Consider the following 26,590-nt stretch of genomic DNA (forward strand, 5'->3'; position numbering starts at 1 on the left):
CAAGAAGTTCAGGGGGGACCCAGGTGTTCGGGAGGGGACCCAGGCGTTCGGGAGGGACCCAGGCGTCCAGGTGGACTCAGGAGTTCAGGGGGACCCAGGTATTTGGGAGGGACCCAGATATTTAGGAGGGACCCAGGCTTTCGGGAGGGACCCAGGAGTTCGGGAGGGACCCAGGCGTCCGGCTGACCCCCATCTCCCCCCAGCGAGGCCGAGGCCTGGTCCCTGCGGCAACAATTGGCGGCCGAGACCCCCCCGGGTCCCCCCGAACCCTTCGTGTCCCCCGGCGGGGACGTCGGTGTCACCGGAGGGGACGTCGCTGTCACCCCTGGCCCTGCCCTTGACCTTGGAGACGCCGTGGGGCCTCACGTTGGCGTCAACGTTGGTGTCAACCTTGGCCTTGGGGTCAACGTTGGGCGCGACGTCGACCACGGTCTTGGGGCCAACATGGCGCCCGCGCTCGGCCGTGGACTCGGAGCCAATCGAGGAGCCGGAGTTGGACTTGGAGCCACCACCGTTGGGTCTTCTCTTGGGTCTGGACTTGGACTTGGCCTTGGAGGCGCCGTTGGGGCCAACGTTGGGTCTTCTCTTGGATCCAACATTGAACTTCCCATCGGTGCCACCGTTGGGTCTTCTCTTGGATCTGGCGTTGAACTGGCGGTTGGAACCAACGTTGGGTCTTCTCTTGGATCCGACATTGAACTTCCCATTGCGGCCAACGTTGGAGTCAACGTTGGGTCTTCTCTTGGATCTGACATTGAACTCTCCATTGGAGCCACCGTTGGGTCTTCTCTTGGGTCCAGCCTTGAAATTGGCCTTGGAGCCACCGTTGGGGCCACCGTTGGGTCTTCTCTTGGATCCGGTCTTGGAGCCACCGTTGGAGCCACCACCGTTGGGTCTTCTCTTGGGTCTGGCCGTGGACTTGGCCTTGGAGCCGCCATTGGTGCCACCGTTGGGTCTTCTCTTGGATCTGGTGTTGAACTGGCGGTTGGAACCAACGTTGGGTCTTCTCTTGGATCCGACATTGAACTTTCCATTGGAGCCACCAACGTTGGGTCTTCTCTTGGGTCCGGCGTTGGGGCCACCGTTGGGTCTTCTCTTGGATCTGGTGTTGAACTGTCGGTTGGAGCCACCGTTGGGTCTTCCCTTGGACCCGGCCTTGGCCTTGGCACCACCGTTGGGTCCGGTCTTGGGTCTGTTGAACTGTCCGTTGGAGCCACCGTTGGGTCTTCCCTTGGATCCACTGTTGGACTTTCCGTTGGAGCCACCGTTGGAACCACCGTTGGGTCTTCTCTTGGGTCCGGCCTTGGACTTGGCCTTGGAGCTGCTGTTGGGGCCACCGTTGGGTCTTCTCTTGGACCCAACATTGAACTTCCCATTGGGGCCACCGTTGGGTCTTTGGCGCCCAATGTGGGGTCTGGCCTTGGACCCACCGTTGACCTTGGGCTCGGGACCAACGTTGAACTTGGGAGCGACGTTGAACTTGGGACCGATGTTGAACTTGGGACTGACGTTGAACTTGGGACCGATGTCGCCGTCGAACTCGCCGCCGGTGGCTCCGCCCTGGGATTCGCCGTTGGGGCCGCGCTCGGCTCTACCAACATTGGACTTGACCTTGGACCCAATGGCACCAACGTTGGACTTGGACCCAATGGTGGCACCAACATTGGACTTGACCTTGGACCCAATGGTGCCAACGTTGGACTTGACCTTGGACCAAACGGTGCCAACATTGGACTTGACCTTGGACCCAACGGCGCCAACATTGGACTTGGACCCAATGGCCGCGCCAGTGTTGGTCTTGACCTTGGACCCAATGGCGGCAGCACCGTTGGACTTGACCTTGGACCTAATGGGGTCGCCAATGTCGACCCCGCCCTTGGCGCCATTGACCCCGCCCTTGACCTCGGTGCCCTCGGCCCCACCCTGGGTGCTCTCGGCCCCACCCCCAGAGTGGTGGGCGGGGCGGGGGGCGGGGCCGAGATCTGGACCCCCCCCTACACCCCCCGCCTGGCCCCGCCCTTCCCCTTCGGCCCCCCCGACCCCCCCGAGAAATTCCCGCCCAGTCCCGACAGCCCCGGGGGAGGGGGCCGGACGCCTGGGTCCCTCTTGACCCCCGAGACCTCCCCTCCCCCACCGCCACCCCCACCTCCCCCTCCCCCCCCCGGCCCCGCCCTGCGCCGCCTCCTGCAGGGATTGGTCGCCGCCCGCGGGGGGGCGGGAGGGGCTGGGGGGAGGGGCTTGGGGGTGACCCCCCCCGTGGCCCCTCCCCCACCCCCCCCACCCCACCCCCCCCGGTCGCCCCGCGGCCCCTTCGCTGAGTTGTATCAACTCCCGCCCCTCCCCCAGGACGCCTTCCGCACAGGTGGGTGCCCGGACGCCTGGGTCCCTTTTATTTTGGGGGGGGGGCCGTGGGTGCTCGGACGCCTGGGTCCCCTTTTTATGGGGGGAAATGCATGCCCGGACGCCTGGGTCCCTTTTTTTGGGGAGGGCAATGGGTGCCCGGACACCTGGGTCCATTGGGGAGTCCATGGGGGGTTGGTGTCCCGGACGCCTGGGCCCCCCCGAATGCCTGGGTCCCTTTTTGGGTGGTCGCATGCTCCCGGACGCCTGGGTCCCTTTTATGGGGGGGTTCCTCCCGAACACCTGGGTCCCTTTTTGGGTTGGTCGCATGCTCCCGGACGCCTGGGTCCCTTTTATGGGGGGGTTCCTCCCGAACACCTGGGTCCCTTTTTGGGTGGTCGCATGCTCCCGGACGCCTGGGTCCCTTTTATGGGGGGGTTCCTCCCGAACACCTGGGTCCCTTTTTGGGTGGTCGCATGCTCCCGGACGCCTGGGTCCCTTTTATGGGGGGGATCCTCCCGGACACCTGGGTCCCTTTTTGGGTTGGTCGCATGCTCCCGGACGCCTGGGTCCCTTTTATGGGGGGGATCCTCCCGAACGCCTGGGTCCCTTTTTGGGTTGGTCGCATGCTCCCGGACGCCTGGGTCCCTTTTTGGGTGATCGCATGCTTCCGAACCCCTGGGTCCCCGGGTGGGTATTAATACCCCGGACGCCTGGGTCCCCCCGGACGCCTGGGTCCCTAACGCTGTCCCCTTTGTCCCCCCTCTTACAGCCGGAAGCCAACGCGCCCCGTCGTTCTGAACTAAGTCTGTGACGCGACTTTGCCCCCAGTATGACATATTGTCATTGTCACCCCGGCCCGGGGACCCCGACCCCCCCCGATGTCCCCGGGCCGTGTCCCCTCCCCCCCCCCCCCCCCCACAGCCCCTCCCCCGGGGCCTTTCGTGCTTAATTTAACTCGTAACGAGTCTCTAAGGTAATTGGGGGGGGGCTGGTGGCCTCCCCCCCCACCCCCCCCCCAAGCCCGGACGCCTGGGTCCACGATGACCCCAAGTGTCCCCCACGCTGGGAAATGTCCCCAAATTGGGTGTCGGTGGTGACACCCCCCCCCCCGATGTCCCCAGTTCTTGTCCCCCCCCCCCAACCAGGGTCTGCGTTTTTGGCAGAGTCCCCCCAAAATTGTGTGTGTCCCCCCCACCCCCAAGTGATGTCCCCAAGGGGCTGAGGCACAATGTGGCTCAATGTCCCCAACGCCGGGGATGGTGACGTCCCCAATGTCCCCAACTCCAGGGACACTGTGACTCAGTGTCCCCAATGTCCCGCAATGTCCCCAAATGTCCCCCAAGTCCCTGATGTCCCCAAAGTCTCTGATGTCCCCAAATTCCACAATGTCCCCAAAGTCCCCAAATAGCCCCCAGGTCCTCAATGTCCCCCAAGTCCCTGATGTCCCCAAAGTCCCCAAATATCCCCCCAAGTCCCCAATAGCCCCAAAGTCTCTGGTGTCCCTGATGTCCCCAAAGTCCCCAATGTCCCCAAATAACCCCCAGGTCCCCAAAGTCCCCAAATACCCCCAGGTCCCCAATGTCCCCAATGTCCCCAAACATCCTCCAAGTCCCCAATAGCCCCAAAGTCTCTGGTGTCCCTGATGTCCCCAATGTCCCCAAATAACCCCCAGGTCCCCAAAGTCCCCAAATACCCCCCGGTCCCCAATGTCCCCCAAGTCCCCAATGTCCCCAAACATCCCCCAAGTCCCCAAAGTCCCTGATGTCCCCAAAGTCCCCAATGTCCCCAAATAGCCCTCAGGTCCCCAAATACCCCCAGGTCCCCAATGTCCCCCAAGTCCCCAAACATCCCCCAAGTCCCCAAAGTCCCTGATGTCTCCCAATGTCCCCAATGTCCCCAAATATCCCCGATGTCCCCACCGTCCCCCCCACGAGCCGCCGCGATGTCACCGAGGGACCGAGGACTCGTCACCGCTGGGACCCCAAGGACCCGGCTCGATGTCCCCAATGTGTCCCCAAGGGTTGGGGACACCACCCCGAGGGACTGAGCCCCATCACGGCCACATGTCCCCAGTGTCCCCGAGGGACGCGGGACCTCGTCACCCTGGAGCAATGGACTGTGACACTGCGTGTCCCCAATGTCCCCAACCCAAAGGACTGAGACCTGTCGTGTCCCCATGTCCCCAATGTCCCCATGTCCCCGATGTCCCCTGGAGGCGCCGCTGCCACCGACACCCCCGGCAATAAAGTGACGCCCGATGTCCCCGTGACTGTGACAGCTCGTTTGGGGACCCAGGAGTTCGGGGGGGGACCCAGGAGCTCGGGAGGGACCCCGGAGTTCGGGAGGGACCCAGGAGTTCGGGAGGGAACTCAGGCGTTCGGGAGGGACCCAGGCGTTCCGGGGGGAACCCAGGAATCCGGGAGGGACCCAGGCGTTCGGGAGGGGACACAGGAGTTCGGGAGGGACCCCGGAGTTCGGGAGGGACCCAGGAGTTCGGGAGGGACCCAGGAGTTCGGGGAGGGACCCAGGAGCTCGGGAAGGACCCAGGAGTTCGAGAGGGAACCCAGGCGTTCGGGGCGGACCCAGGCGTTCGGGGGGGACCCAGGCGTTCCGGGGGGAACCCAGGAATCCGGGAGGGACTCAGGCATTCGGGAGGGACCCAGGAGTTCAAGAAAGGACCCAGGAGTTCGGGGAGGGACCCAGGAGTTCGGGAGGGGACCCAGGAGTTCAAGAAAGGACCCAGGAGTTCGGGGAGGGACCCAGGAGTTCGGGAGGGGACCCAGGAGTTCGGGAGGGACCCAGGAGTTCAAGAAAGGACCCAGGAGTGCGGGAGGGACCCAGGAGTGCCCCAGGGACCCAGGAGTTCGGGGAGGGGACCCAGGAGTTCAAGAAAGGACCCAGGAGTTCGGGAGGGACCCAGGAGTTCGGGAGGGACCCAGGAGTTCGGGGAGGGACCCAGGAGTTCAAGAAAGGACCCAGGAGTTCGGGCAGATCCACGAGCTTTATTATGTGGGTGGAGGGGACACCCCTGCCAGGGGTCACAGTGGGGTCAGGGGTCACAGTGGGGTCAGGGGTCACATGGGGGGCAGGGCCACCTGGGCCGTCAGCAACGGCACCTCTGCCCCTCCCCCCCCCAGCACCAGCACCTGGGGGAGGGGCCAGAGAAACAGTCAATGGAGCTGCCCCTCCCCCCGCCAGGCCCCGCCCCCCGCCCCTCCCCCATCCATAGGCCCCTCCTCCAAACGACCCTCCCCCACTTTGGCCCCTCCCCCCTCCCCCAGGCTCCTCCCCCATTTTGGCCCCTCCCCCACAGGCCCCTCCCCCCATAGGCCCCTCCCCCCTTTGGCCCCTCCCCCACTTTGCCTCCTGCCCCATCTTTACCCTTCCCCTACTTTGGCCCAACCCCCTTTTTTGGCCCCTCCCCCATTTTTAGCCCCTCCCCCACTTTGGACCCTCCCCCCCCATAGGGCCCCTCCCCCACTTCTGCCCACTCCCTATTTGGGCCCCTCCCCCGCAGGCCCCTCCCCCAAAGGCCCCTCCCCCATTCATAGGCCCCTCCCCCCTTGGTGACGTCACCTCCAGGTGTCCCGGGGGGGCCCCTCCCCCCCCCGGCTCCAGCCACGAACTGACCGAGAAACTGAGACCCGGAAACAGCCGCGGGACCTGGGGGGAGGGGCCGGAAGTGGGGGCGGGGCCGGAGTGGGGGAGGGGCCCGAGTGAGGGAGGGGCCCGAGTGGGGGAGGGGCTGAAAATGGGGGTGGGGCCGGATGTGGGGGAGGGGTTGGAAGTGGGGGAGGGGCCCGAGTGGGGGAGGGGCCAGAGGTGGGGGTGGGGCCAAAAAGGGGGGCGGGGCCCGAGTAGGGGAGGGGCCGAATGGGGGAGGGTGGGGCCAAAATGGGGGTGGGGCCCGAGTGGGGAGGGGCCAAAAATGGGGCGGGGCCCGACTAGGGGAGGGGCCAAATGGGGGAGGGTGGGGCCAAAATGGGGGTGGGGCCCTAGTGGGGGAGGGGCCGAATGGAGGGGTGGGGCCAAAATTGGGGGAGGGGCCGAATGGGGGGGTGGGGGCCAAAATGGGGGCGGGGCCCGACTGGGGGAGGGGCCAAAAATGGGGGCGGGGCCCTAGTGGGGGAGTGGCCGAATGGAGGGGTGGGGCCAAAATTGGGGGAGGGGCCGAATGGGGGGGCTGGGGGCCAAAATGGGGGCGGGGCCAGAGTGGAGGTGGGGCCCGAGTGGGGGAGGGGCTGAATAGGGGAGGGGCCTGAGTGGGGGTGGGGCCAAAAATAGGGGGCGGGGGGGAGGGGGTGCGAATGGGGGAGGGGCCGCGGTTACCTTGAGGCAGGGGGGGTGCAGGCGGTGGGGGGAGGGGCGGCAGCGCAGCAGCAGCAGCAGGTGGGGGAGGGGCTGGGGGGGAGGGGCGGGGCCCCCCCCGGGCAGCAGCAGCCGCAGGGTCACGCGCAGCCGGGGGCCCAATCCCTGCACCTGGTGGGGGGGGGGGCGGGGACAAAGGGACCCAGGCGTCCGGGTGTAACACCCAGAGGGACCCAGGCGTCCGGGTGAACCCCCCCACAAAAGGGACCCAGGCATCCGGGTGAATCCCCAAAAAGGGACCCAGGCATCCGGGTGACCCTCCCCCAAAAGGGACCCAGGTGTCCAGGTGACCCTCCCCCCACAAAAGGGACCCAGGCATCCGGGTGAACCTCCCAAAGGGACCCAGGCGTCGGGGTGACCCCCCCCCCCTAAAAGGGACCCAGGTGTCCGGGTGAATCCCCCAATAAGGGACCCAGGTGTCCGGGTGACACCCCCCCCCCCGAAAAGGGACCCAGGCATCCGGGTGAACCACCCAAAGGGACCCAGGCGTCCGGGTGACCCCCCCCCCCGAAAAGGGACCCAGGCATCCGGGTGAACCCCCCCCCCCCCCGAAAAGGGACCCAGGCATCCGGGTGAACCACCCAAAGGGACCCAGGTGTCCCGGTGCCCTCCCTCCCCACCCCCCAGTTTTTCGGTGCCCCCCACCCATGGGTGCCCCCCCCAGTGTCTGGGTGCCCCCCCAGCCCCCCTTCAAAAAAAAAGGGACCCAAGCGTCCAGGTGATTCCCCCCCCCAGAAAAGGGACCCAGGCGTCCAGGTGAATTCACAAAGGGGACCCAGGCGTCCGGGTGCCCTCCCTCCCCACCCTCCCCAGTTTTGGGTGCCCCCCACCCATGGGTGCCCCCCCCCACTCACCGTGGCCGTCATGGTGATGGGGGGAGGGGCGTCGGGTGCTGCCCCTCCCCCCAGCGCCCCCAGCAGCCCCCCGCGCGGCCGCCAAGCGGAACCGGATCAAACCGGCCTGGAACCCGCCCAGGAGACCTGGGGCACCCATGGGTGTCAATGGGACCCACAGCACCCATGGGTGTCAAAGGGACCCAGCACCCATGGGTGTCAATGGGACCCACAGCACCCATGGGTGTCAAAGGGACCCAGCACCCATGAGTGTCATTGGGACCTCAGCACCCATGGGTGTCAATGGGACCCACAGCACCCATGGGTGTCATTGGGACCCACAGCACCCATGGCTGTCATTGGGACCAGCACCCATGGGTGTCATTGGGACCCACAGCACCTATGGGTGTCATTGGGACTCATGGGTGTCATTAGGACCCAGCACCCCGGGTGCCATAATGACCCAGCGCCCATGGGTGTCAATGGGATCCACAGCACCCATGGGTGTCAATGGGACCCGGCACCCATGGGTGTCATTGGGACCTCAGCACCCATGGGTGTCAATGGGACCCACAGCACCCACGAGATCTTCCACCCCATTAGACCCATCCCTGGGGCACCCATGGGTGTCACCCACTTTTCCCCCATAGGACTCCCACCCATGGGGGCCCCTCCCCCCAACACCCATGGGTGTCACTGACCCCCATGTACGACCCCCCCCCCCCCCCCGCCACCCATGGGACCCACCAGCCCCCATGGGTGCTCCCCAAGACCCCCCCCCAACCCCCATTGGAACCATCCCTGGGGCACCCATGGGTGTCACCCCCACCCATGGGTGTCACCCCCCCATTCCCTCATAGGACCCCAGCACCCATGGGTGCCCCTCCCCACCCATGGGTGCCCCTCCCCCGCTCACCGGAGGGCCCCATCCCGTTCCCGCTCCCCCGCTCCACGAAGAGGCGGCTGCGTGGGGGGAGGGGCAGGCGGGGTGGGGCCGGGGGTGGGGGAGGGGCTGCACCCATGGGTGCCCCCACCCAGCCCCACCCGCCGGCGCAGCATCCGGATCGACAGCGCGCCCCCTGCGGGCACGGAGGGGGAGTCAGCGCCCATGGGTGCTCCCCATGGCACCCATGGGACCCACGGCACCCATAGAGAACCAATAGAACCCATAGAGCTCCCACAGCACCCATGGGTGCTCCCCATGCACCCCATAGCACCCATGGGACCCACGGCACCCATAGAGAACCAATAGAACCCATAGAGCACCCACAGCACCCATGGGTGCTCCCCATACAACCCATAGCACCCATGGGACCCACGGCACCCACAGAGAACCAATAGAACCCATAGAGCACCCACAGCACCCATGGGTGCTCCCCATACAACCCATAGCACCCATGGGACCCACGGCACCCACAGAGAACCAATAGAACCCATAGAGCACCCACAGCACCCATGGGTGCTCCCCATACTCCCCATGGCACCCACAGCACCCATAGAGAACCAATAGAACCCATAGAGCACCCACAGCACCCATGGGTGCTCTCCATACAACCCATAGCACCCATGGGACCCACGGCACCCACAGAGAACCAATAGAACCCATAGAGCACCCACAGCACCCATGGGTGCTCCCCATGCACCCCATAGCACCCATGGGACCCACGGCACCCATAGAGAACCAATAGAACCCATAGAGCACCCACAGCACCCGTGGGTGCTCCCCATACTCCCCATGGCACCCATGGGACCCACGGCACCCACAGAGAACCAATAGAACCCATAGAGCACCCACAGCACCCATGGGTGCTCCCCATGCACCCCACAGCACTCATTAGACCCACAGCACCCTAGGGTTCTCCCCATGCACCCCATAGCACCCATGGCACCCATAGAGAACCCACAGCACCTGTGGGTGCTCCCCATACACCTCACTGCACCCATGGGACCCACAGCACCCAGAGCACCCATGGGTGCTTTCCATACACCCCACAGCACCCATGGATTCTCCCAAGACACCCCAGCACCTATAGGACACCCCCAAAAGCCTCCAGCACCCATGGGACCAACAGCACCCCATAGAGCACCCGCAGCACCCATGGGTGCTCCCCATAGGACCCATAGCACCCATAGAACACCCACAGCACCCATGGGACCAACAGCACCCATAGAGCACCCGCAGCACCCATGGGTGCTCCCACCCCCCCCCAGCACCCATAGGACACCCCCAACCCCCCCAGCACCCATGGGTGCCCCCAGCACCCACCCCGTGTGGTCATGATCAGGGTGTTGTCCTCCCGCCCGTAGCGCCCGAAGCAGAGACCGGTGACCACGTCCTGGGGACCCAGGCGTCCGGGAGGACCCAGGCGTCCGGGAGCGACCCAGGAGTTCAAGAGGGGACCCAAGAGTTCAAGAGGGGACGCAGGTGTCTGGGAGGGACCCAGGCGTCCGGGAGGGGACCCAGGAGTGCAGGAGGGACCCAAGAGTTTTGGGGCACACTGGCATTTGGAGGGACCCAGGAGTTCAGGAGGGGACCCAGGAGTTCAGGAGGGACCCAGGCGTCCGAGAGGGGACCCAGGCGTCCGGGAGGGGACCCAGGAGTTCAGAGGGATGCAGACATCCAGGATGGACCCAGGAGTTCTGGGGGACCCAGTAGTCGGGAGGGGACCCAGGAGTTCAGGAGGGGACCCAGGCGTCCGGGAGGGGACCCAGGAGTTCGGGAGGGGACCCAGGCGTCCGGGAGGGGACCCAGGCGTCCGGGAGGGGACCCAGGAGTTCAGGAGGGACCCAGGCGTCCGGGAGGGGACCCAGGAGTTCGGGAGGGGACCCAGGCGTCCGGGAGGGGACCCAGGAGTTCGGGAGGGGACCCAGGAGTTCGGGAGGGACCCAGGCGTTCGGGAGGGACCCAGGAGTTCGGGAGGGACCCAGGTGTCCGGGAGGGACCCAGGAGTTCGGGAGGGACCCAGGCGTCCGGAGGACCCAGCTGTTCGGGAGGGGACCCAGGCGTCCGGAGGGACCCAGGCGTTCGGGAGGGGACCCAGGAGTTCGGGAGGGGACCCCAGGCGTCCGGGGCGGTGTTGGGGTCCCACCTGTGTCTGGAGGGTGCAGAGGAGGCTCCGGCCCCGGTAGAGCCGCAGTTCCCGGGGGGCCGTCCAGGGCCACCAGTGTCACCGTCACCCCCCCGGGCAGGGACCCCCCGGCCAGCGCCGCCACCCCCCCGGCAGCTGCAGCGACCACAGCGGGCGGCCCTGGGGACAATGGGGACAGTGGGGGATATGGGGACAGTGGGGGGACATAGGGGGATATGGGGACAGTGGGGGATATGGGGACAGTGGGGACAATGGGGGATATGGGGACAATGGGGACAATGGGGGATATGGGGACAGTGGGGACAATGGCGGGATATGGGGACAATGGGGGGATATGGGGACAGTGGGGACAATGGGGGGATATGGGGACATTGGGGGATATGGGACAGTGGGAACAATGGGGGGATATGGGGACAATGGGGGGATATGGGGGATATGGGGACAGTGGGGACAATGGGGACATGGGGACATTGGGAGATATGGGGACAATGGGGGATATGGGGATATTGGGGCACATGGGGGGACATGGGGATATGGGGACATTGGGGGACAATGGGGCGATATGGGGACATGGGGGGAACATGGGGGGACAATGGGGGGGACAATAGAGGGATATGGGGGATATGGGGACATTGGGTGATATGGGGACATTGGGGCACATGGCGGGACATGAGGATATGGGGACATTGGGGGATATGGGACATTGAGGACAATGGGGACAATGGGGGACAATGGGCATATGGGGAGAATGGGGGGACATGGGGGGATGTGGGGACAATGGGACATTGGGGGACATGGAGACATTGGGGACAATGGGGACAATGGGGGGACACTGGGGTTATGGGGACATGGGGGATATGGGGACATTGGGGACAATGGGAGATATGGGGACAATGGGGACAATGGGAAGAATGGGGGACAATGGGGATATGGGGAGAATGGGGGGACATGGGGACATTAGGGACAATGGGGGGATATGGGGGGACATAGGGAGATATGGGGACATTGGGGACAATGGGGGGACATGGGGACATTGGGGGATATGGGGGGACATGGGGGGACCTGGGGACAATGTGGTGCTATGGGGGAAATGGGGACATTGGGGACAATGGGGAGATATGGGGGTACGTGGGGGGACATGGGGAGATGGGGTTCCCCATATTTTGGGGTCCCAGGGGGTGTTGGGGGGTCCCAGAGGGTCCCATGGAGGGGGGGGGGTGTGGGGGTTGGGGGTGTCACCTGCGCCCCGATGGCCGTCATTGTCCCCTTCGCGGTGGCCGCCAGCAGCGCCCCCCCCTGCGCCAGCAGCCCCGCGGGGGGGGACCCCAAAACCAGCAGAGGGCGCCCCCGGGAATGGGACCTGGGGGGACAATGGGGGACATGGGGACAATAGGGGGGACATGGGGACAATAGGGGGGACATGGGGACAATGGGGACAGGGGGATATGGGACATTGGGGGACACAACACACAGACCCCAATGTCCCAGTGCCCCTATTGCCCCCCATCCCCATATCCCCAATGTCCCCCCATAACCCCCCATTGTCCCCCATTGTCCCCATATCCCCCATGTCCCCCATTGTCCCCATATCCCACTGTCCCCATTGTCCCGTGACCCCAAGTGCCCCCTGACCTGCTGACCCCATACAGGGTCCCATGTCCCCATATCCCTCCATGTCCCCATGTCCCCATTGTCCCCAATGTCCCCGTGACCGCGGCTGACCCCTGACCTGCTGACACCATAGAGGGTCCCATGTCCCCATATCCCTCCATGTCCCCCAATGTCCCCATTGTCCCCGTGACCCCGGTTGACCCCTGACCTGCTGACCCCATACAGGGTCCCCATGTCCCCATATCCCCCATTGTCCCCATATCCCCAATGTCCCCCCGTCCTCCCATATCCCCCAGTGTCCCCATTGTCCCCATATCCCTCCATGTCCCCCAATGTTCCCATTGTCCCCAATGTCCCTGTGACCCCGGTTGACCCCTGACCTGCTGACCCCATGCAGGGTCCCCATGTCCCCAACTCCCCCCAATGTCCCCATTGTCCCCATTTCCCTCCATGTCCCCAGTGTCCCCATATCCCCAATGTCCCCATGTCCCATTATCCCTCCATGTCTCCCAATGTCCCCCATGTCCCCGTGACCGCGGCTGACCCCTGACCTGCTGACCCCATACAGGGTCCCCATGTCCCCAATGTCCCCATTGTCCCCCATGTCCCCGTGACCCGGCTGACCCCTGACCTGCTGACCCCATACAGGGTCCCCATGTCCCCAATGTCCCCATTGTCCCCATATCTCTCCATGTCCCCCAATGTCCCCATTGTCCCCATATCCCCAATGTCCCTATTGTCCCCCATGTCCCTGTGACCCCGGCTGACCCCTGACCTGCTGACCCCATACAGGGTCCCCCTGTCCCCATATCCCCCCATGTCCCCATATCCCCCCATGTCCCCAATGTCCCCATTGTCCCCATATCCCCATGTCCCATGTCCCCCCATGTCCCCCAATGTCCCCATATCCCCCCATGTCCCCATTGTCCCCACGTCCCCGTGACCCCGTGTGACCCCTGACCTGCTGACCCCGTAGAGGGTCCCCATGTCCCCAATGTCCCCATTGTCCCCCGTGTCCCCGTGTGACCCCTGACCTGCCGACCCCGTAGAGGGTCCCCATGTCCCCAATGTCCCCATTGTCCCCCGTGTCCCCGTGTGACCCCTGACCTGCTGACCCCGTAGAGGGTCCCCATGTCCCCAATGTCCCCATTGTCCCCCGTGTCCCCGTGTGACCCCTGACCTGCTGACCCCGTAGAGGGTCCCGTCCCTGGTGGCCACGGCCGCTCTCCAGCGCCCCCCGGCGGCTCCGCGCGGCGCCACGAACGCGGGGGGGGACGGCACCCAGCTCTGGGGTCACAGGGGTCACGGGGGCACCCATGGGTGGGGGGGCACAGGGGTCAGCGGGGTCAGGGGGGCACAGGGGTCAGCGGGGTCAGGGGGTCCCAGGGGGTCCTGGGGTCCTATTGGGGCTCAGGGGGGCTTGGAGCGTCAGGGGGTCCCATTGGGTCCCATTGTGGGGTCAGGGGTCCCGAGGGTCCCATTGAGGGGTCAGGGGGTTTGGGGGTCCCATTGGATCCCATTAGGGTCAGGGGGTCCCAGGGTCCCATTGGGTCCATTGTGGGTCGGGGGGGTTGGGGGCTCCCATTGGGTCCCATTAGGAGTCAGGGGTTACTGAGGGTCCCATTGAGGAGTCAGAGGGGTTTGGGGGTCCCATTGGGGGTCAAGGGGGGGTCAGGAGGGTTTGGGGGTCCCATTGGGTCCCATTAGGGGTCAGGAGGGTTTGGGGGTCCCATTGGGTCCCATTAGGGCTCAGGGGGCTTTGGGGGTCCCATTGGGGGTCAAGGGGGGTCAGGGGGTTTGGGGGTCCCATTGGATCCTATTAGGGCTCAGGGGGTTTGGGGGTCCCATTGGGGTCAAGGTGGGGTCAGGGGGTTTGGGGGTCCCACTGGGTCCCATTAGGGCTCAGGGGGTTTGGGGGTCCCATTGGGGGTCAAGAGGGGGTCAGGGGGGTTTGGGGTCCCATTGGATCCCATTGGGGGTCAGGGGGTTGGGGGTCCCACTGGGTCCCATTAGGGCTCAGGGGGTTTGGGGGTCCCATTGGGGGTCAAGAGGGGTCAGGGGGGTTTGGGGGTCCCACTGGGTCCCATTGGGGTCGGGGGGTTTGGGGGGTCAGGGGGTCCCATTGGGTCCCATGGAGTTTTGGGGTGTCGGGGGGTCCCATTGGGTCCCATTGGGAGTCAGGGTGTCCCATGGGTCCCATTGGGTTTCAGGGGGTTTGGGGGTCCCATTGGGTCCCATTGGGTTTTGGGGTGTCGGGGGGTCCCATGGGGGTGTCGGGGGGGGTCCCCACCTTTCCCAACACGGTGAAGGCGTCGGGGTCCAGCACCAACACGTCCCCGTCCTCGGTGCCCACGATGGGACAATCGGGGGGTCCCCTCGGGGCCCCCCCGCGGCAGAGACCCCAGACATGTCACCAGCGCCTGGGGACATTGGGGACAACGGGGACACTGGGGGCAATGGGGGCAATGGGGGACAAGGGGGACAAGGGGGGACAAGGGGGGACAAGGGGGGGACAAGGGGGGACAAGGGGGCAATGGGGACGTTGGGGGCAATGGGGGACGTTGGGGGCAATGGGGGACGTTGGGGGACAATGGGGACAATGGGGACATTGGGGACAAGGGGGGACAAGGGGGGACAAGGGGGGGGACAAGGGGGGGGACAAGGGGGGGGACAAGGGGGGGGACAAGGGGGGAGACAACGGGGGGGGGACAATGGGGGGGGGGACAATGGGGTGTCCCCACCTGGTGCTGCAGGGGGCCGCCCCTTGTGCTGCTCCACGAATGGACCCACGGCGGTGGGGGGCAGGGCCAGGAGCCTGGGGACCCACAGCACCCATGGGTGTCATAGGGACCCACAGCTCCCATGGGTGTCACTGAGCACCCATGGGTGACATAGGGACCCACAGCACCCATGGGTGTCATAGGGACCCACAGCTCCCATGGGTGTCACTGAGCACCCATGGGTGACATAGGGACCCACAGCTCCCATGGGTGTCACCGAGCACCCATGGGTGACACAGGGACCCACAGCACCCATGGGTGTCACCGAGCACCCATGGGTGACACAGGGACCCACGGGTGTCACAGCACCCACAGACCCCCCCCAGCACCCATGGAACCCCTAAAACCCCCATCTCCCCCCAGCACCCCCAGCCCCCAGCACCCATAGGTGCCCCCAATACCCCCACCCCCCAGCACCCATGGGTGCCCCCCAGCCCCCCACTCACCGCAGCGACCGTGTAGTCAGCGACACTTCAGCCTTGTCCCTGCCCCCCCAAAAAAAAAACATCAGGGACCCAGGCGTCCGGGTGAACCCACAAAGGGACCCAGGCGTCCGGGTGAATCCCCCAAGGGACCCAGGCATCCGGGTGACACCCCCACCCATGGACCCAGGCATCCGGGTGAACCCCCCCCCACCCATGGACCCAGGTGTCTGGGTGAACCCCCCCACCCATGGACCCAGGCGTCCGGGTCACCCCCCAAAAAAGGGACCCAGGCGTCCGGGTGACCCCCCACAAAGGGACCCAGGCATCCGGTTCACCCCCCCACCCATGGACCCAGGCGTCCGGGTGACCCCCCCACAAAGGGACCCAGGCATCCGGTTCACCCCCCCACCCCATGGACCCAGGCGTCCGGGTGCCCCCACCTCAAATCCTCCAGCATCTCCCTCAGCGTCGCCGGGTCCATCTGCTCCTAAACCCCCCAAACACCCCATTAAATTGGGTGGGGACACAGCACCCATGGGGGGACCCATTTCCCCCCCCTTTACCTGCTCGGCTTGAAGCCAAAGGTCAAGTTCAAGTGGGTCGGGGGGCCGGGGGGCAACGTGAACTTATAGAAGGGCCGGAGGTCCTATAGACGTAAAGGCGGGGCGGCGGCCACCACCAAAACGGGGCCCCCCCCCACTTTGGGGGGACCCCCCCCGAACGCCCCCACCCCCACGGGGGCGTCGCTCAAGTTCAAGGTCGTGATGGTTCCGGCTCCTCGAACCACGGCCAGGACGGGGGGGGGAGGGGCGGCCCGGCCCGCCCCCAGCGCGGGGGAGCCCGGCGACCAACTGGGGGGGACATGGCACCCATAGCACCCATGGGTGCCCCTATAGGACCCCCAGACCCCCCGGCACCCATGGGTGCTCCCTATAGCACCCAGCCCCCCAGCACCTATGGGTGCCCCCATAGCACCCAGGGACCCTCTATAGCACCCATGGGTGCTCCCTATAGGACCCCCAGACCCCCCGGCACCCATGGGTGCTCCCTATAGCACCCAGCCCCCCAGCACCTATGGGTGCCCCCATAGCACCCAGGGACCCTCTATAGCACCCATGGGTGCTCCCTATAGGACCCCCAGACCCCCCAGCACCCATGGGTGCCCCTATAGGACCCCCGACCCCCCAGCACCCATGGGTGCTCCCTATAGCACCCAGCCCCCCAGCACCTATGGGTGCCCCTAGCACCCAGGGACACTCTATAGCACCCAGCACCCATGGGTGCCCCCTAGGGGACCCCCAGACCCCCCCCCAGCACCCATGGGTGCTCCCTATAGCACCCAGGACCCTCTATAGCACCCAGCACCATGGGTGCCCCCTATAGCACCCAGGACCCCCAGCACCCATGGGTGCCCCCTATAGCACCCAGGCCACCCCAGAGCACCCAGGGACCCCCCGGAATCCATGGGAACCCCAGACCCCCCAGCACCCATGGGACTCCCTATAGGATCCAGAGGCCACCCCCAGCACCCATGGGACCCCATAGCACCCATGGACCCCCCCAGCACCTATGGGTGCCCCCTATAGCACCCATGGGTGCCCCCACTCACCTTATGGTCCCCGTCCCCGTGCAGATCAACCAGCGCTGGGGGGAGGGGAGGGAGGTCAGGGGGGACCCAGGAGTTCGGGAAGGGACCCAGGCGTCCGGGAGGGACCCAGGAGTCCGGGAGGGACCCAGGAGTTCGGGAAGGGACCCAGGAGCTCGGGAGGGACCCAGGAGTTCGGGAGGGACCCAGGAGTTCGGGAGGGACCCAGGAGTTCGGGGGAGGGACCCAGGAGTCCCGGGAGGGACCCAGGAGTTCGGGAGGGACCCAGGAGTGCGGGAGGGACCCAGGAGTTCGGGAGGGACCCAGGAGTTCTGGGAGGGACCCAGGAGTTCGGGAGGGACCCAGGAGTTCGGGAGGGGACCCAGGAGTTCGGGAGGGGACCCAGGCGTTCGGGGGGGACCCAGGAGTTCGGGAGGGACCCAGGAGTTCGGGAGGGACCCAGGAGTTCGGGAGGGGACCCAGGAGTTCGGGGAGGACCCAGGAGTTCGGGAGGGACCCAGGCGTTCGGGAGGGACCCAGGCGTTCGGGAGGGACCCAGGAGTTCTGGGAGGGACCCAGGAGTTCGGGAGGGACCCAGGAGTTCGGGAGGGGACCCAGGCGTTCGGGGGGGGGACCCAGGAGTTCGGGAGGGACCCAGGAGTTCGGGAGGGGACCCAGGAGTTCGGGAGGGACCCAGGAGTTCGGGGGAGGGACCCAGGAGTTCGGGGAGGGACCAGGAGTTCGGGAGGGACCCAGGCGTCCGGGCTCACCCATTCCGGCCGGGAAGCAGCGCAGCCCGGCCAGGGGATCATCATGAGCTTCCAACCAGAGCGAAGCGCTGCGGGAGGGACCCAGGCGTCCGGGAGGGGACCCAGGAGTTCGGGAACCCCCCAAACCCCCGAAACCCCCCTCAAAAAACCCGCCCCCCCCCCACCTCTCCTCCGCCGCCATCCCGTTGCCACGGCAACAAAGCTCCCGGAAGTGACGCAAGCCGCGCTCGGCCCCTCCTACTCGACGTCGTCTCCCGGACAACGCGCATAAGCTCTTCGAGGCCACGCCCCTTTGCGTGATCCCCATGGCAACACAGACCACACCCACCAGCCCTCTACGGCCAGCCCCCTTGCGCGGTCGCCATGGGAACGGCGCGCCCGCTTTGGCCCCGCCCCTCCGTTGTCATAGCGACCGCTCCATGAGCCGACTCCTGATCCCCCCCCCCACTGAATCCAGCGGAATTGGGGCGGTTTGGGGGCTTTTTTGGGTTTTTTTTGCGGCTTTTTGGGGTTTTCCGCGTGTGTTTTGGGGGGAACAGGTGGATGGGGAATGGGTCTGTAGGAGAGTGGCGGAATGGCCGAGCGCTGACGGAATTAGCCGAGGGGGAGGGAGCGGAGGGAGCCGAAGCGGAGACGGAAAGAGCCGAAGGCGCAGGGCGGAGAGAGACGAAGCGAGAGCCGAAGGCGCGACGAAGCGGGGCGGAAATAGCCGAAGGCACTGGGCGGAGAGACACGAAGCGGGGCGGAAATAGCCGAAGGCACTGGGCGGAGAGACACGAAGAGGGGCGGAAATAGCCGAAGGCACTGGGCGGAGAGACACGAAGCGGGGCGGAAATAGCCGAAGGCACTGGGCGGAGAGACACGAAGCGGGGCGGAAATAACCGAAGATGACACGAGCGGTGGCGGCAACTCCCGAGCGTTGCCGGGACGAGCCGAAGAGGAGACGGGGAGAGCCGAGCGCTTCCGAACGGAGCCGAAGCTCGTTAATGAGCTCATTAGCGCTAATGAGGGGAGGAGGCTGATTGAGGAGCTGGATGGAGGTGGGATGGGGTTAATGAGGTCGTCAAGGAACGCAATTAATGAACATGCAGAGACGCTGCTCATTAAGGAACCTGCTAATAAGCATACAGAGGATCACGCCCGGACTCCTGGGTCCCTCCCGGACTCCTGGGTCCCCTCCCCCTCCAATAAAAGAATAAAAACCCCAAACCGCTCGTTTTTCTCCTGATTTTATTTATTTCTCTTTTATCAAAACTCCGCGGGGGGGGGGAGGGGCCCGATTCTGCCCCTCCCCCCCCCATAGACCCCGAGTGCCCCAGGGAGGGGGATGGGAGGGAAAAATGGGGGGAGGGGGGGGCCCCCAAACTGATCCCCAAGGGGTGAAAATTGGGGAGTTGGGGGTTTGGTCGCCATCCCCCCCCACCCCCCCAATTATTATTTTGGGGTCCCCCCCCAAAGCGTTTGGGGGTGGAGGGTGGAGGGGGTGGAAGGGGGGGGGGGGGATGGGGGGGTGTTTTGGGGGGGCAGGAGGGGCCCCCCCAGCCCCATTATCGCAGGACGATCTCCCAGTCGGCGCCGATCGGGACCCCCGGTTTGCGCAGAGTCAGCGTGGGGACCCCTCCAGCTGGAAATGGAGGGGGGTCTCGGGACCCCCTGGGGGGTTTGGGGGATCAGTGGGGGGAACGGAGGGAGGGGACCCAGGAGTTCGGGAGGGGACCCAGGAGTTCGGGAGGGACCCAGGCGTTCGGGGAGGGACCCAGGAGTTCGGGGAGGGGACCCAGGAGTTCGGGGAGGGGACCCAGGAGTTCGGGAGGGACCCAGGAGTTCAGAGGGGACCCAGGAGTTCGGGAGGGACCCAGGCGTTCGGGGAGGGACCCAGGCGTTCGGGAGGGGACCCAGGAGTTCGGGAGGGGACCCAGGAGTTCGGGAGGGACCCAGGAGTTCGGGAGGGGACCCAGGAGTTCGGGAGGGGACCCCTGAACTCACCTGGGGGGCGCAGGAGGACGCTGGAGGGTTTGGGGGCCCCCAAAATGACGACGCGTTCCAGCCAGGACGGGCTGGGGAACGAGCCCCGGGGGTCGGCCGAGCTGGGGGGACAGGGGGGTCAGGGGGGGTTTGAGGGGTCAAGGGGGGTTGGGGGGCCCAGGGGTGGGTTTTGGGGGGTATTAAGGGGGTTATTGGGGGGATTGTGGGTGATTCTGGGGTGGTTTTGGGGTCCTGGGGTGGTTTTTGGGGTCCTGGGGTGGTTTTTGGGGGATTGTTGGGTCCTGGGGGTGGTTTTGCAGGGTTTTTGGGGGTCCCGGGGTCATTTTTGGGGTGTTTTGGGGGAGATTTTGGGGTGTTTGGGGCATTTTTGGGGTCCCAGGGTCGTTTATGAGGGTCCCAGCGTCATTTTTGGGGTGTTTCTTGGGGGCTCTAGGGGTGGTTTTGGGGTGTTTTGAAGGGTTTTGGGGGTGTTCCTGGGTTTTTTTGGGGGTCCCGAGGCCGTTTTGGGGGTGTTTGGGGGGTTTTCGGGGGTCCCGGGGCTGTTTTTGGGGTGTTTGGGGCGTTTTTGGGTGCCAGGGTCATTTTTGAGGGTCCCGGCGTCATTTTTGGGGTGTTTCTTGGGGGGCTCTAGGGGTGGTTTGGGGGTGTTTTTGGGGGGTTTTAGGGTGTTTTGAAGGGTTTTTGGGGTGTTTCTGGGGGTTTTTGGGGGTCCCGAGGCCGTTTTTGGGGTGTTTCTAGGGGTTTTTGGGGGTCCCGAGGCCGTTTTTGGGGTGTTTTGGGGGGTTTTGGGGTCACCTGGCCGTCAGGGTGCCGTTGGCGAAGGGAAGCGCCGGTGCAGGAAGCGCCGCTCGGTGTCGTAGGCGAAGGATTCGCCGTCGTCCCAGGAACAAATCACCCTCGGCCGTGCCCTGCGGGGGGACCCAGGAGTTCGGGAGGGACCCAGGAGTGCCCCAGGGACCCAGGAGTTCGGGAGGGGACCAGGAGTTCGGGAGGGGACCCAGGAGTTCGGGAGGGACCCAGGAGTTCGGGGGGGGGACCCAGGAGTTCGGGAGGGACCCAGGAGTTCGGGGGGGGGACCCAGGAGTTCGGGGAGGGGACCCAGGAGTTCGAGGGGGGACCCAGGAGTTCAGGAAGGACCCAGGAGTTCGGGAGGGACCCAGGAGTTCGGGAGGGACCCCGGAGTTCTGGGGGGACCTGAGAGTTCAGGAGGGACCCAGGCGTTCGGGAGGGACCTGGGAGCTCAGGAGGGACCCAGGAGTTCAGAGGGACCCAGGAGTTCTGAGGGGACCCAGGAGTTCGGGAGGGGACCCAGGCGTCCGGGGGGGTTTTGGGGGTCTCACCTGTGGGCTCAAAGCCACATGGAGCGTATAGGGGTCCCCCCGCATACACTCGGTGGAGCGGCGCGGCCGCTCCTGTCGCGGCACAACCGTCCCCCCCGCTGGAAAACCGGCACCTGGGGGGGTCCGTGAACATCACGGTCATTTGGGGGGACCCCCCGAACCCCCAGAACCCCCCAAAACCCCCCAGATGTCACCCACGCTGCTCAATGTCACCGGCACGTAGAGCGTCTGGGGCGCCGCGTGCTGCTGGTGGGAATCCACGTCGTACCACACCTGGGGGGGGGACATATAGGGGGACATATAGAGGTTTAGGGGGGTGGGTTGGGGACATTGGGGGGGTCATGGGGGTGACTTGCCCACCCTCTGACCCCTCCGGTAACCTCTGTGATCCCCCCATTAACCCTGTGACCCCCCCCCATTATCTCCCATGACCCCCCCATTAACCCTGTGACCCCCCCATTATCTCCCATGACCCCCATTAAACCCTGTGACCCCCCATTAATCCCCTGTTAACCCCTGTGACCCCCATTAACTCCCAATGACCCCCCATTTACCCCCATGACCCCCATTAACCTCTGTGACCCCCCATTAACGCCCATGACCCCCCATTATCCCCTATGACCCCCCCATTTACCCCCATGACCCCCATTAACCCCCATGACCCCCCATTTACCCCCATGACTCCCATTAACCCCTGTGACCCCCCATTAACCCCTGTGACCCCCCATTATCCCTGTGAACCCCCCATTAACCCCTGTGACCCCCCCATTCCGCAAGCCTGAGGGACGGAGCCCCCCCAGTTCACCCAGTTTGTCCCAGTTGCTCCCAGTTTGTTCCCCAATTGGTCCCAGTTTGACCAGTTGGCCCCAGTTTGACCAGTTGGCCCCAGTTCCCCCTTTGGCCCCAGTTCCCCCTTTGGCCCCAGTTCCCCCTTTGGCCCCAGTTCCCCCAGTTGGCCCCAGTTCCCCCAGTTGGCCCCAGTTCCCCCACTTGGTCCCAGTTCCCCCTTTGGCCCCAGTTCCCCCAGTTGGCCCCAGTTCCCCAGTTGGTCCCAGTTCCCCCCAGTTGGTCCCAGTTCCCCCTTTGGCCCCAGTTCCCCCAGTTGGCCCCAGTTCCCCCCTTTGGCCCCAGTTCCCCCTTTGGCCCCAGTTCCCCCAGTTGGTCCCAGTTCCCCCTTTGGCCCCAGTTCCCCCAGTTGGTCCCAGTTCCCCCTTTGGCCCCAGTTCCCCAATTGGTCCCAGTTCCCCCACTTGGTCCCAGTTCCCCAGTTGGCCCCAGTTCCCCCTTTGGCCCCAGTTCCCCTTTGGCCCCAGTTCCCCCTTTGGCCCCAGTTCCCCCAGTTGGCCCCAGTTCCCCCTTTGGCCCCAGTTCCCCAATTGGCCCCAGTTCCCCCTTTGGCCCCAGTTCCCCCACTTGGTCCCAGTTCCCCCACTTGGTCCCAGTTCCCCCTTTGGCCCCAGTTCCCCCCTTTGGCCCCAGTTCCCCCTTTGGCCCCAGTTCCCCCTTTGGCCCAGTTCCCCCAATTGGCCCCAGTTCCCCCTTTGGCCCAGTTCCCCCTTTGGCCCCAGTTCCCCCTTTGGCCCCAGTTCCCCCAGTTGGCCCCAGTTCCCCCACTTGGCCCCAGTTCCTCCACTTGGTCCCAGTTTGACCAGTTGGTCCCAGTTCCCCAATTGGTCCCAGTTCCCCCTTTGGCCCCAGTTCCCCCCTTTGGCCCCAGTTCCCCCTTTGGCCCCAGTTCCCCCAGTTGGCCCCAGTTCCCCTTTGGCCCCAGTTCCCCCTTTGGCCCCAGTTCCCCCTTTGGCCCCAGTTCCCCCACTTGGCCCCAGTTCCCCCACTTGGCCCCAGTTCCCCCTTTGCCCCAGTTCCCCACTTGGTCCCAGTTTGACCAGTTGGCCCCAGTTCCCCCTTTGGCCCCAGTTCCCCCAGTTGGTCCCAGTTCCCCCTTTGGCCCCAGTTCCCCCAGTTGGCCCCAGTTCCCCCTTTGGCCCCAGTTCCCCCTTTGGCCCAGTTCCCCCAGTTGGCCCCAGTTCCCCCTTTGGCCCCAGTTCCCCCAGTTGGCCCCAGTTCCCCCTTTGGCCCCAGTTCCCCAATTGGCCCCAGTTCCCCCTTTGGCCCCAGTTCCCCCTTTGGTCCCAGTTCCCCCTTTGGCCCCAGTGCCCCAATTGGCCCCAGTTCCCCCTCTGGCCCCAGTTCCCCCTTTGGCCCCAGTTCCCCCTTTGGCCCCAGTTCCCCCAGTTGGTCCCAGTTCCCCAATTGGTCCCAATTCCCCCAGTTGGCCCCAGTTCCCCCTTTGGCCCCAGTTCCCCCTTTGGCCCCAGTTCCCCCAGTTGGCCCCAGTTCCCCCTTTGGCCCCAGTTCCCCTTTGGCCCCAGTTCCCCCTTTGGCCCCAGTTTCCCCCTTTGGCCCCAGTTCCCCCCTTTGGTCCCAGTTCCCCAATTGGTCCCAGTTCCCCCTTCGGCCCCAGTTCCCCCTTTGGCCCCAGTTCCCCCTTTGGCCCCAGTTCCCCCAGTTGGCCCCAGTTCCCCCTTTGGCCCCAGTTCCCCCTTTGGCCCCAGTTCCCCCAGTTGGCCCCAGTTCCCCCTTTGGCCCCAGTTCCCCCTTTGGCCCCAGTTCCCCCTTTGGCCCCAGTTCCCCCTTTGGCCCCAGTTTCCCCCTTTGGCCCCAGTTCCCCCAGTTGGCCCCAGTTCCCCCAGTTGGCCCCAGTTCCCCCTTTGGCCCCAGTTCCCCCTTTGGCCCCAGTTCCCCCAGTTGGCCCCAGTTCCCCCAGTTGGCCCCACTTTGACCAAAAAGAGGGGAAACTGGCCCAAAAAAGGGGGCGCACCTCGTCCTTGCCGGGTAAGTAGACGTGGACGCCGCGGGCGCCCTGTTCGGTGACGGGGTGAACCAGCAGCGCCCGGTCTGAGAATTGGGGGTGCAGGGGGTTAGGGGGCGATAGGGGGTGATGGGGGGTATGGGGTGATGGGGGGTATGGGGCTAATTGGGGGGATATGGGGGGATATGGGGTTATTTGGGATATGGGGGGATATGGGGTTAGTGGGGGGACACAGAGTTATGGGGGTATATGGGGTTATTGGGGGGTTATGGGATTATAGAAGGGATATGGGGGGATATAGGGTTATTTGGGATATGGGGGGATATGGGGTTTGGGGGATGTGGGGTGATTGGGGGGATGTGGGGTGATTGGGGGGATGTGGGGTTAGTGGGGGGACACAGAGTTATGGGGGTATATGGGGTTATTTGGCTTATTGGGGGGCTATGGGATTATGGGGGGGATATGGGGGGATATGGGGATATAGAGGGATATGGGGTTATTGGGGTTATTTGGGATATGGGGGGATATGGGGGGATATGGGGGATATGGTGGGATATGGGGGGATATGGGGGGATATGGGGGGATATGGGGGGATATGGGATATAGGGGGATAGGGGGATATAGGGGGATAGGGGGATATAGGGGGATATGGGGGGATATAGGGGAATATGGGGGGAAGGGGGGATATAGGGGGATATGGGGGGAAGTGGGGGGATGTGGGGATATAGGGGCATACGGGGTTATTTGGGATATGGGGGGATATGGGGTTATTAGGGGGATATGAGGTTATGGGGGCATATGGGGTTATTGGGGGGATATGGGGTTATTGGGGGGATATGTGGTTATTGGGGTGATTGGGGGGAATATGGGGTTATGGGGGGATACGGGGTGATTGGGAGGGATGTGGGGTGATTGGGGGGGATACGGGTGATTGGGGGGATAATGGGTGATTGGGGGGGATATGGGGTGATTGGGGGGATATGGGGTTATTGGGGGGATATGGGGTTATTGGGGGGGATATGGGGTATTGGGGGGGATATGGGGTTATTGGGTGATTGGGGGGAATATGGGGTTCTGGGGGGATACGGGGTGATTGGGAGGGATGTGGGGTGATTGGGGGGGATACGGGGTGATTGGGGGGATACGGGGTGATTGGGGGGATGTGGGGTGACTGGGGGGATGTGGGGTGACTGGGGCGGATGTGGGGTGACTGGGGCGGATGTGGGTGACTGGGGGTCCCGAGCCCCCCAGATCTCACCGATCATGTACTGGTCGTCCATGGCGAAGGTGGCGGCGTCCTCAGGGAACTCCATCCAGAGGGGTCTGCGGGCACAGGGGCTCATGGGGGGTTCAGGGGGATATGGGGGGGGGTTAAGGGTTTTTTGGGGGGGATTGAAGGGGCGGAGCTGCGGGGAGAGGGGGCGGAGCCACAGGGAGCTTGAGCTACAAGGCAAGGGGCAGAGCTGCTGGGGAAGGGGGGCGGGGCCACAAGGAGGGAGGGGGCGTGGCCACCAAGGCGGGAGGGGGCGGGGCCGCCGGGAAAGGGGGAGGAGCCGCAGGGGAAGGGGGGGCGGAGCTGCCGGGGAACTGGAGCTATAATGCAAGGGGTGGAGCTGGCGGGGAAGGGGGCGGAGCCACCGGGGAAGGAGCCAATGGGAAGGGGGCAGAGCTGTGGGGAGCAGGAGCTACAATGCAGGGGGTGGAGACACAGGCGAAGGGGGGCGGAGCCGCCGGGGAAGTGGGGGGGCGGAGCCACGTGGAGGCAGAACTACAAGGGAAGGGGAGGGGCGGAGCCGCCGGGGAAGGGGGGGCGGAGCCACACAGCCCAAGCAGGGGAGGGGGCGGAGCCACACAGCCCAAGCGGGGGAGGGGGCGGAGCCACACAGCCCAAGCGGGGGAGGGGGCGGAGCCACACAGCCCAAGCGGGGGAGGGGGCGGAGCCACACAGCCCAAGCGGGGAGGGGCGGAGCCACACAGCCCAAGCGGGGAGGGGGCGGAGCCACACAGCCCAAGCGGGGGAGGGGCGGAGCCACACAGCCCAAGCGGGGGAGGGGGCGGAGCCACACAGCCCAAGCGGGGAGGGGGCGGAGCCACACAGCCCAAGCGGGGGAGGGGGCGGAGCCACACAGCCCAAGCGGGGGAGGGGGCGGAGCCACACAGCCCAAGCGGGGAGGGGGCGGAGCCACACAGCCCAAGCGGGGGAGGGGGCGGAGCCACACAGCCCCAAGCGGGGAGGGGGCGGAGCCACACAGCCCAAGCGGGGGAGGGGCCGGAGCCACACAGCCAAGCGGGGGAGGGGGCGGAGCCACACAGCCCAAGCGGGGGAGGGGGCGGAGCCACACAGCCCAGCGGGGGAGGGGGCGGAGCCACACAGCCCAAGCGGGGGAGGGGGCGGAGCCACACAGCCCAAGCGGGGGAGGGGGCGGAGCCACACAGCCAAGGGGGGGGCGGAGCCACACAGCCCACACTGCCACAGGGAGGTGGAGCTACAAGGGAAGGGGGAGGAGCCCCAGTTGAGGGGGCAGAGCCGAGGGGAAGGAAAAGCTCCATGGCAAGGGGGGGGGGCGGAGCTGCAGGGGAAGTGGGCGGAGCTGCAGGGGAAGTGGGCGGAGCCCCGGGGTGTCCCCGCTCACCGCATGACGGGCAGC

General features: G+C 65.6%; 2 protein-coding genes across 5 annotated transcripts; both read right to left on the reverse strand.

The window, feature by feature from the left end:
• Positions 1-5,351: 5,351 nt before the first annotated feature.
• On the reverse strand, positions 5,352-16,094 carry LOC309452799 (uncharacterized protein). Of its 4 annotated transcripts, none has more exons than XM_082077479.1 (14): positions 16,013-16,094; positions 15,890-15,936; positions 15,471-15,509; positions 14,986-15,059; positions 14,535-14,664; positions 13,425-13,531; positions 11,873-11,993; positions 10,634-10,792; positions 9,811-9,973; positions 8,461-8,623; positions 7,566-7,691; positions 6,673-6,822; positions 5,920-6,006; positions 5,352-5,489 (listed from the first exon to the last, which is right to left on the reverse strand). In XM_082077479.1, exons 2-7 carry the CDS (start codon positions 15,928-15,930, stop codon positions 11,890-11,892), a joined length of 495 nt encoding a protein of 164 aa, XP_081933605.1. In that variant the 5' UTR covers positions 15,931-15,936; positions 16,013-16,094; the 3' UTR covers positions 5,352-5,489; positions 5,920-6,006; positions 6,673-6,822; positions 7,566-7,691; positions 8,461-8,623; positions 9,811-9,973; positions 10,634-10,792; positions 11,873-11,889. The 4 variants fall into 3 exon arrangements, with proteins under 4 accessions (XP_081933604.1, XP_081933603.1, XP_081933605.1 ...); XM_082077478.1 differs by having other exon boundaries at positions 9,811-9,880; positions 13,433-13,531; XM_082077477.1 differs by having other exon boundaries at positions 13,433-13,531.
• A 2,937-nt stretch (positions 16,095-19,031) lies between these two features.
• LOC309452803 (neutral alpha-glucosidase AB-like) lies at positions 19,032-26,584 on the reverse strand. The gene is made up of 8 exons (XM_082077484.1): positions 26,576-26,584; positions 25,201-25,265; positions 23,952-24,028; positions 21,329-21,403; positions 21,131-21,243; positions 20,586-20,698; positions 19,791-19,891; positions 19,032-19,457 (listed from the first exon to the last, which is right to left on the reverse strand). The coding sequence occupies exons 1-5, from the start codon at positions 26,578-26,580 to the stop codon at positions 21,139-21,141; spliced, it is 327 nt and encodes a 108-aa protein (XP_081933610.1). The 5' UTR covers positions 26,581-26,584; the 3' UTR covers positions 19,032-19,457; positions 19,791-19,891; positions 20,586-20,698; positions 21,131-21,138.
• Positions 26,585-26,590: the final 6 nt, after the last annotated feature.

This window comes from Streptopelia decaocto (assembly GCF_964273445.1).
Source record: "Streptopelia decaocto genome assembly, contig: HAP1_SCAFFOLD_466, whole genome shotgun sequence".
NCBI classification, from domain to species: Eukaryota; Metazoa; Chordata; class Aves; order Columbiformes; family Columbidae; genus Streptopelia; species Streptopelia decaocto.

Excerpts from the sequence above, each read along its gene's own strand:
- LOC309452799 (XM_082077478.1), bottom strand. The coding sequence starts at position 15,930 with ATGGACCCGGCGACGCTGAGGGAGATGCTGGAGGATTTGAG. Across the intron at positions 15,510-15,889 it reads GAGATGCTGGAGGATTTGAG|GGACAAGGCTGAAGTGTCGC; the intron begins GTGGGGGCACCC and ends TTGGGGGGGCAG. Across the intron at positions 14,665-14,985 it reads GCGGCCCCCTGCAGCACCAG|GCGCTGGTGACATGTCTGGG; the intron begins GTGGGGACACCC and ends CAATGTCCCCAG.
- LOC309452803 (XM_082077484.1), bottom strand. Across the intron at positions 21,404-23,951 it reads ACTTACCCGGCAAGGACGAG|GTGTGGTACGACGTGGATTC; the intron begins GTGCGCCCCCTT and ends TCCCCCCCCCAG. Across the intron at positions 21,244-21,328 it reads TGCCGGTGACATTGAGCAGC|GTGCCGGTTTTCCAGCGGGG; the intron begins GTGGGTGACATC and ends GGACCCCCCCAG.